The following is a 10,551-nucleotide window of genomic DNA, read 5'->3' as shown; positions in this document are numbered from 1 at the left end:
TCTACCATAATTGATCAAAATTGTTTTTACTTTGCCACAATCAATTCACCATACAATTAAGTCAAAATTAGGATTAATAAATCAAACACGGGCCTAATTACAGCGTTTGTTCAGACAGGCCTTCACATATTTTAGTTAAGAAATAAATGCCTGCCATGAAAGGCTGATCTCGGGAGAAATAATGGTCCGTCAACATTCATGACCGGATATTTGTTGAGAGAACGTTATTTTCCTAAACGGAAGTGAATTCTACATGTAAATAAAACGGTGTCTGGGTAGTTATTTTCCGTCACCAATTTTCGGGTTATAATAATTTGAGGAACAATCGCCGTATAAAAGCCACAGAAGACAGTTTACAATTTGTAGGTAATTGTAAAATAACCTATACATAGGCAGCACAAGTGTGGATTTGAATCGAACAATACATTTATTTGTATTTATTATATAACATATAACACGGTGAGTGTACACAGTTTCCACAGAATCAAGTGCCTGTGTATATATATATATATATATATATATATATATATATATATATATATATATATATATATATATATATAGTAACACTAGCAGTGTCAGTGCAATGTTGAACCATCTCCAGTGGGAATCACTTGAATCCAGGCGAACCAAGGCCCAGCACTGGGACTCGTATCTTTGCTTACAATTGACATGTCATACATGTACTATATAATAAGTATTAGTTATTATATAGTATATGTATGACGAGTCAATTTTAAGCAACGATATTAGCCCCTGTGAGGCCCAGCTGACCATGTTGTACAAGATTGCGAACACCTTAGTGGACATACCAGCGGACAAATACCTGACCCTTGCATATAGTCAAACTAGGGCAAACCACAGGAAAAAGTTCCAATTAAAGTCAGCATCGATAAATTGTTTCAAGTTCAGCTTCTTCCCATGTACTATAGGGACTTGGAACAAATTACCATTAATAATTGCAGAAGCTCCTGACTAGGTGTCTCACAAGCAGGAGCTTTCCAAAATCACCTTCTAATGAACTAGTCAGCTAAAAGTCAGACCTAGTGATTTTCAGGGCTATGCCCACTGTGGTTCATTATTTCACTGCCGCTATGGTAGCAGGATTGGTCTGAGTATGAAGGGACAAAAACGTACACTGATACTCTTTTACTTATTTAAGCCTTTCCTTGTATCATTACTGTTCTGACATACTTGTCACTTCTGTCTTTATTTATCTTTGACCACGCACCTCCTGTTGCTGCTTTTTATGAATTAAAGTTCAAAATTTTGCATAGTAAACCAGTCTCCACTTCGAAGAATTTTTTTAAAATTGCACACAGAAAAAGCACAGATGTTGATCATGTTCTTCAAAAGTTTATGCATATTGTAAATTGACAACAAATTATTACATTATCTGTGCTTAAATAATTTGTATGATCTGAATTACCACTATACAATGCACAACATTGACTTATGACCTTATGCAAAAAGACATCACTCATAATCATATCTACCTTTGGACAAACAAGCTTCTTAGGGTGGAGGGACTCGAGACTGAGAAGCAGGCGCTGAATATTAATAATTTATCAGTGTCTTTCACAAAATGAAAATGCCAGATTTCATAGCACCCAAGGTTTCGTTCAGGCAAATATAGAACATATTTTCATTTTACAAGCCCCAGTGGACAACTCTGTTAGAATACAAGAGGGGCTTAATCTAACTTTAGAGGGGCCCAGGGCATTGGGTTGTTTGATTCTTTTTAAATCTTTAAGGTTATGTTATTTACAACTTATCCTCTCTGTATATGAGCTGGCTTTGATAAAACCCAGCAGATTAGTAAGTAATAATAAGTGCTAATTAAGTACTAATAATTAGTAAGTATTGGATTTTTCCAAGTGCTTTCACAGAGTATCCCATCAATATCTTTTGGAGAAGTTTTACCAGACTGAGTATGGTTAAAAGAACAACACCCAGCTGGATTGATGACTTTCTCTCCAACTGTACACAAGAAGACTACATCAACAGAGTTGCTGCTAGGGTACAGTGTGCAAATCATACAAATATGTTACATATGGAAGCTCTTCGAAAGCATTGATGCATGAAAACTCCTGCAATTTAGTTCAAAGTTAAGGTAAAAAAAATTTACTCAGTGCAGTATAAATCTTTTTTAACTCTTAAGAGACCAAATAAGAATCTTCACAAATGTAAAAAGTAAAGATACTTATTTGATCAACAATACCTATATCCATTTGAAAGGATGCAGATGTGGCTTAATAGGAAAGGATGCTTGGAAATACTGCTAAATATTTAAATCAGAAAAACATGCATACTAGAGGGGTCCTGCAGTTGATGCCATTTCCTCACATTTGTGCATGCACAAACTTTGACCCATTTATGTAAGGCAAGACTATAGTCAAGCATTGCTGGATGAACAGTTACCCACAGATTTTTTTCCGCTTCAAGTCGAAGTAAATTTCATAATCAATAAAGTGAAGGTTGAAGTGGCACTTCTCACCAAATAGAGGACAGTAATTTGAAAATTATATCAGATGCTGGGTTAGATGAACCATCAAAGAGAAACCAGATTTTGAAGATGAGTTTCAGAAATCTTGGCTGTTACAGTGCATATGGTCATATCACACCTTAAGATAAAATCCAGGTAGCATCTCTGGATAAAGTCCACCTCTACACTAGTCACCTCAATATCGCCCAAGGCACAGTTTTGGGTCTCCTCTTAGTTTTTGCATTCATTGCTAATCTACCTCAGTGTACATCCTTTACAACCAGACTTTTTGTAGATTATTGTGTGTTGATCAACAAGAAGCACTGCCCAGTTATTGTCAACTATACCATCTATGGACACACCCAGATGATCATCATTAGTGCTAAATATCTTTGAGTTATTCATACTGAACTCTCACAGCTTGTGGACAACATCACCAAAAAATTCAATTCCACCATGGTTCTTTTAAAGTATATCTAAAGATCCAGCCCTCACAAGCCCAAGAAAGCTAAAGAAAGACATCGATGAAGTCCAGAGATGAATTTCCAGATTTGTTAAACCTGACTATGAGTATATTAGCAGTGATATATCAATGCTCAAAGGTATGGGATGGGAGAGTATAAAAAAAAAAAGGGATAAGTCTTTATAATGGCCATCCCATACCAAATCACTCATCTCCTAAGTGAGATATCTGCCCAGGTTTGCTGTACAGCTTTGTCTTATTAGATGGCATTATATATATATATATATATATATATATATATATATATATATATATATATATATATATATATATAAATATAATTTTGTGCATGTATGATCATGTATGCCTCCTATACAATGTTGAATCCAGTGATAAAAATTGGCATCTACATGCCAGTCTTCATTTATATACAATACGTTTCTAAATAAAAATTCTACACATTTGTGTGGTTAGTTAAATATTACATTCCTCTTGCTTAGTGAGTGAGTTCTTACTCTCTGCCTTGTTCAATCCGTTTTTGAGGAGATAATGGCCAAGTGGGTAAGGGTACTGGTGCATGAATGGTGTGTGATATTTACCATTAGTTGCATTATGGGTTCAATTTCTGCTTGGAGGAAATTGCAGCTTTATGACCTATATACCTATTTTTTACATTATATATATGTGGGTTACAGGACAAAAATGCCAGTATATAGCTAGTTTTCATGGCAGTAATCCAAACATTGTTTTCTACTTTTTTTTCTTTCTTTCTGACATTACTGGCAATGGCAGAGAAACACTGTACACAATTCAACCTGCAGTTACATAGCTGACTGCTGCTGGCTTGTGGTCACAGTTCAAGAGTTCATCAGCCACTGAAGTTAGAGGTGGATGATTCTGAGATGGATTTCTAATAAACAGTGTCTGTGTGAAAATTAATGATGCAGTATGGCTGATACAAGATGGATTAGATTTGTAGAATATGTTTTAGATAGGTTTATATAATCTGTGCTGCATATCAGTTATGCATTAATCTTTGGAAGGAAGTTTATTAAGACCTGTAAAATCAATATGATGCAAAGGTTTGGTGATAGTTTAAATAGGGTTTTGTTCTTAATACTGCAGAATCATGCCTAATCAAATGGCCAACTTATAAAGTATGTAAAATGATAATATCAAATCCTCTTGAGCCTCATGTTGTCATAGGACTACATTTTTGTTACAATCAAATCTCATTGTCATATTTTTATTTCAAAATCTGTCTAATTTTAAGGAAGTTTACATGTATAGCATTTTATAATATCAGGTAGGGCACATTATAAGACTGGTGAAGTAAATGTTTTTAGCTCAAGTTCCGCTACAAATCTTGATAGTTGCCAAATTTATGGTAGGTATTGGTATTGGGTGTTAGAGGAGATAATTTAAGTTAGATTCTGCTTTTTTTTTAAAAATCACAATATCTTATATTAGTTTTTCTTTCAAATAAATATTTATTTTTCAGGAGCACTTGATCTAGGAAGCCAGACAATTAAATGACTGAGCTTATTGAAGAAATTGTGGCTGTGTGTTATAATGACTGAGTTTTGAAGAGGAGCTCTGCCTGGTGAAAGGATGTTTTCTCAACAGTTTATAAACACTCTAATTTTCTCTGTGATTGCAGTGCTTGTTGTAAAATGTGCATACTTACAGTTTCTGTATGACAATCTCCTGGCTGATGCTGATGATGATGATCAGTTTCCAGAGAATCATAACCTAGCATCCAAGGAAGATAACTCATGTAGCAAAATAGGATTCTCTGATCTTGAGGACGATGAGGCTTGCTTCCTGTATACCAGAAACGTTCACAAACCAATCCTCTTTGAGACATCAGGGTGGTGTTCTAAACTAAATGAAAGTGAAAAGACAGACAGATTTTGTCACTTTCAGAACTTGTGTTTCCTACCTTACGAAGATGATTTTGTGTTTTTTTATGGGCCTAACTCTGTGATGGAGCAGATTCATTTTGGTGATCCTGATGTTATAGATTTATCTTCAGTTAAAAATCACAGTGCTTACAAACTTTCTTTGACATTCCTCCCTTATGAAGCATCAGGAAACTTTAAGGTTCGTTGGATAAATAGATCCAGCTTGATTTTTGACAGATTTAAACCAGACAATCTCATGCATGTGATGCATGATGATATTATTCCATTACATCACACTTTAAAACTGGTTACCATGGGAACAAGGTCTTCCAACCAGTCAGATCCATTTGATGTTAATATAATCTTATTTGATGGTTGGGATGAAGATGATTTCATACAGTTATATAAATTATTTACCAAAGGCAAACTTATCTTCAAGGAAGAAATGTATAGTTATGAAGGAATGGTTTGTTTTGCTGATTTGTATGCAGGACTGATAAAAACTTCAACGTGGTATCAATATGGTTTTAGTGAACCTCAGGGACCAATACCAAACCATTTAGCAACTGGATATCATATTCAATCTACAGTTAAATTTATATTGCATAATTTGAATATTAAAAGCAGAGATGTAGAGGAATATATTGTAATTCTCCAGAGGAAAGAGAACCGATTAATTTTAAATAAAAGGGAATTAACTCTTGCTGTTGCAAAGAAAATGCAGCTAAAAGTAAATTCTATTAGTCTGGAAGAGTATAGTTTAAGAGAAGTCATTGATATAATATATCATGCCAAAGTAATCATAGGAATGCATGGTTCTTTACTAATTTTGGCTATGTTTTTAAAACCAGGATCTATTGTAATAGAGTTATTTCCCTTTGCTGTCAGTCCTAATAATTACACTCCATATAAAACTTTGGCAAACCTTCCTGGAATGCATATTGTCTACAGAGCATGGGCCAATCAAAAGAGAGAAAACTCTGTCTCACATCCTGATTGGTCACCAGAGTTGGGAGGGATCATTCATTTATCCAAGGAAAAGCAGACACAAATTGTACAGCAAACAGAAGTCCCAATACACCTGTGTTGCAATGATCCGTCCTGGTTGTACCATATTTATCAGGACACAACAGTGGAAATATCAGAAATACTATCAGCTCTTACAGAAGCTCTCGAACAATCTAAACTTCTGCAACTAAATACTTCATATCTTTGGAAAGAACTTAAGCCAAGTAAAATCAAGGCTGTAAAATGTAAATTTGATGCCAATTTGTTGTCTCTGCATATATCCTGGCAGGAACCATGGAATATCAGATACCTGCATTACAGTACAAACCCTTTGTATGAACTTCTCCTTCAAGACTCGTCAAACACTCAAAAAATTTCAGCTGTGGTTACAGACAAGACATATATTGTACTAAAGGATGAATTGAAACTTAACACAACTTACTTTATTTGGGTTAGATGTGTTCTGATGAAAGCAAATCCAAGTCCATATAGTTATGTTGCAGTTTGTAATACATCATTAAAATAGAATTTTAAAAGAGTGTGTTGTTTTGTTTTTCATGTTTGAAATTGTTGAGTAATCTGGATGATGGTTACCATTGCACATTGGTCCATCATGTGACTTACACTTGGGCAAAAGCCTAATACTTTTTTGCATGAAACATTTGTGCTTTGGCCAAGAGAAAGGTTGTTTAGGCCAACCACTCAAACATGGACAGTTATTTAATAATTTTGTATTTCATGTTTCAGTTTAGATGATTCTATGTCAGTATCTTTTTGTTCTTTTTATTTCCGTATGTCTTAGTGCATGTAAGAAAAATCCTTTTGCCCAACCATGAACTTTGTGCAGCCCAAAACTTGGAAACTTTCTTGGCTATAAAATAAGAGTACAGTCACTTGCCACTTGAAATTTGAAAACTGTTTTATTCTTGCATATGTTTATTGGGTATTAAGCACACTTTGAGTAAATCAACACATGAACTTTTGATTTGGTGCACTTTTCTATCAAAGTCACAGCACTTTTGAAATTTTGGAGTCCAGGCCCCCAACCACTTGACTTGATCCAGACCTGTTTTGGGCAGGAACCCCAGTTTCAGCAGGCTGAGGGTCCAGAACTCTTGGTCTTAAAGAAGGTCTCTGTTACAATGTATGATTAAATGTGCTTATTAAAGGCATGTTCAGTAGGTCATTACATCAGACACAGCAATTTCACCACAAAATTACTTTTAGCACATGAAAATGATGATTCAGGTTCCTGTCTGGGAGATTGAGAGTTCAGCATCTTTTTGGGAGACTCTACAACTCTGAAATGTATCAGATATATGATTTTTGCATGTAAAAGCTAATCTGAGTCCATGAAATGGAGATCTTATTAGTATTTATAAAAGTTAACTTTTTATAGAGATGCAAATCCTAATAGACCACTTCAAAGAACACCTGTTACTGTTAGGCACTATGAAGTGCCCTATAAAGTAATTAAGATTTGACGATTGACACCTGGCAGAACACTTGCCACAGTTAGTTTGTTGTAGATGGAGGCTAATTATCTTTCTGTTCATTACATCATGAAATTAACCCATATGGGATTTGTTCTTCACACCTTGTTTGAAACAGACTTCTTTATAACTATCTCACCATAGTCCATAAATTACTATGATGGCTACTCTAGTTTAATGACAACTAGTTCTGTACCTTGACCTGTCAAAACAAAAGTGTATCTCAGTCAATGAAGGTGAAGTTTTAGTCACAACGTCTGGTTTCTGATATATTGATATTTTTGTCAAAGAGATGTAACACTTCGCAAAGTTGTATGCATGGGTCTGCCTTTATAAAGTATAACCTTTATAAACTATATGAGAAAGTAATTTGAATGCAAAAAAAATTTAAAAAATTAAACATTTGGTGTAACAAGAGTAATAGATTGAAATTAACTACTCGTGAAACACTGGTGGAAGCACAGGGGCTTGTATCATTGCTTCAAATTGACCTGTCATACATGTACTATAAAAAATAGTTATTACGAGCCCCTGTGGGTGGAAGGACTGATATATGAGCAAACACTTCATTACAACATATTCATGTAATTTCAAATGCAGTATGAATAAACAAAGAGCCGCAACAAAACTGTCTTTTAATCAACTAGAATATCTCTAATTTATGCGTTATATACACAAGAAAAATCTAATTCCGTTACTCTTATAATAATGAAAATTAAAATCTTTCTTACAAATATAATGCAGATAAAGATAATTTTGCTTGAGTTATTTTCCCTGCATTCTCAATAGCATTTTCCGCCGTTGTCAACCACAATAGATTATCACACGAATATACTGATTCGAGCTGCAAACCCTTTGTCCACAGTCACATGGCACATTTTCTGGAGCGGGGGTTTCGCATTTTTTGTAAAGTAATGGCGTCAGATTTTTTTTGTTGGCAATATCTGTAATATATGTACATAAAAACTTTACATGCAAAACACGTGAAAGAAAAACATCAAGAACAACTTCAACCTTTCTTTTTTATTTAATATTGACTCAATATTTTCATACAAATCTGCGTGTACAATCTACATTCTGGGTGTAATTGATTAGCATCAACACAAATATGAGTATTATTACCCTTCCCATGTTTTCGATCCAACCAGGTTCCTGCCCGCGGTTTAATTAGAGGTGATTCTTTTGCTTGAAATAAATGACCACGGCAGTGATCGGATTCCAATTAGATTCCTTTATAAACAATTTCGTTAGACTTAAATTCTCAGTGATATCATATGTACCAGACACAAACCTAATAATTAAAAGAAATCTAAATCATGACAATATATCATTTTTAGTAATATATAAACTGTTTTGAAACCTATAAAAATCACAATATTACGTACAATACAGAGGATACTAGTATTTGTTTGAAACGAGCGAATAACGGATATATTTCATCAAGTTGGCGAAAATTGCAGTTTTTTTTTCCCGAATGACGAAGATACGAGTGAAAATACTTAGGTTTATCACCCATGAGATGAATTATATCCTTTATTCACTCTTAGAAAGCAATTTTTTTTCCCGAAATTTTATGCTCAAAGGTATGGGCTAGCAATGTGTATAACAAAATGCAGCAACAGATTTCTTAAAAGATATACGCGATGTTGTGTTTTGTGAATATTCGCGCAGAAAATATAAACAGTAACATATTCTCCTTCACAACTGAATGTAAAATAGGCACAATCAGAAAAAAATGTATATGCAGCTTGCTGGATTTGAACTCGATTTCATCTTCAGCGGGAAGCGTCCATTTTAGAACTCTAATACGCCAGCGTCTAAGTGTAACTTCAAATTTCTTTTTCAGAATGTTATAAGTATCTATCGACGGGCAGTGAGGAAACGTATAATTTAACTCTAGCATAAAATAAAAGGTTAGATTTTGCCCCTGGTTATTTTGTATAAATACCAGTCCATACACTGATGTATGTTAATGCATAAGAATATTCCAGTAAAAACAAATCGATATTGATGCTACCAGTTACATCTCGTACATCGTGGCAGATAACCAATGTACGCAATGTTGTTTTGTTCAGAAATATGCCTAGTGAAAAGAATGCAAAATACCCTGTTTTTATCAGCACAATGAATCTGAAGTGGTCAATGATCCATCTTCCCTCGTGCCATTTCAAAGTTGCTGGCAGAGTTGGCAGTGCAAATGCAACCTTACTGGATTACAATCCAAAATGAACACAAACGGATATAGACTAATTATTTCTGCTGGAAATATGAATTTAAGTGAAGCATGATGGTGTTGTTGAATGCTTATTGAAAGTGTTATTATTATTATTATTATTATATATAATGAAAATGAAGTTAGAATAGTGTTTTGCTTAAAATAAATATTTTATATACTTTACTGAGAATCAGAGTGAATGAACTGAAGGAAATGTTTAAGAAGAATTAAACCTGAATCTTTCTTTTCTCTCAACAGATCGAATTGTGCAAAGTGTAATACATTTTTCAGTGATTTTCATGCTTTATCAGCATCATTTGGTGACTTGTTTTATTGCGTACTTATTTCTTTCTTATCATATCTGAGTGTAATACTTACATATTTGCACTGTAAAAAAATTCAGATTTTGTTTGCATGCGTTGATTTATGTTCTATCAAAATTTGTCATGTATGTAGTGAATAATAATAATAATAATAATCTCACCAGTCACCAGCATCATGACCTCGGAATGACGTTGTTACCTTCTAATCACCCATTATTCAAACATCTATATTTTCTAACCAAGTAAACATTACAAGTTCACGAATCCGTTGCAGTCAAATGTATTGACAGCCCTGAAATTTATCACATTAGGTCTAAAATGTTGGTCTCAAATTAGTGAATTCATTATCCGTTCAATGCCCTCAATCATTTACAAAACAGTTTATAAAATGAATGTTCAGCAAAGACAAAAATCAGATGTAGTAAGTTTTACGTTTATGAACGAAACAAGTTCTAGTTCTGAAACAGGACACGGAGACCTAGAATACGTTCTTGCTGTTTGGTTCCGTAGTTAGTACAGTGACCATCGTGATCATGATGGACGGAATTATATCGGATCCAAGAGTTTCCGATGCCTACAAAATGGCACATTTAGATCTGAAAAAATTGACTGAAAATATATAAAGCTATTGGAAACAGAAGTACAAACTGGGTGCCTGAA

General features: G+C 34.2%; 1 protein-coding gene across 2 annotated transcripts; it reads left to right on the top strand.

The window, feature by feature from the left end:
- The first annotated feature begins 269 nt into the window (after positions 1-269).
- LOC149780506 (protein O-linked-mannose beta-1,4-N-acetylglucosaminyltransferase 2-like) lies at positions 270-6,398 on the top strand. Of its 2 annotated transcripts, none has more exons than XM_089937502.1 (2): positions 270-362; positions 4,450-6,398. In XM_089937502.1, exon 2 carries the CDS (start codon positions 4,560-4,562, stop codon positions 6,384-6,386), a length of 1,827 nt encoding a protein of 608 aa, XP_089793628.1. In that variant the 5' UTR covers positions 270-362; positions 4,450-4,559; the 3' UTR covers positions 6,387-6,398. The 2 variants fall into 2 exon arrangements, with proteins under 2 accessions (XP_089793628.1, XP_089793629.1); XM_089937503.1 differs by having other exon boundaries at positions 278-366.
- Positions 6,399-10,551: the final 4,153 nt, after the last annotated feature.

The sequence above is a fragment of the Sinohyriopsis cumingii genome, chromosome 16 (genome assembly GCF_028554795.1).
Source record: "Sinohyriopsis cumingii isolate HCF-2022 chromosome 16, ASM2855479v2, whole genome shotgun sequence".
Taxonomy (NCBI): Eukaryota; Metazoa; Mollusca; class Bivalvia; order Unionida; family Unionidae; genus Sinohyriopsis; species Sinohyriopsis cumingii.
The sequence above is the reverse complement of the archived record's forward strand: the minus strand, read 5'-3'. Positions and strand labels throughout refer to the sequence as shown.

Excerpts from the sequence above, each read along its gene's own strand:
- LOC149780506 (XM_089937502.1), top strand. The coding sequence starts at position 4,560 with ATGTTTTCTCAACAGTTTATAAACACTCTAATTTTCTCTGTGATTGCA.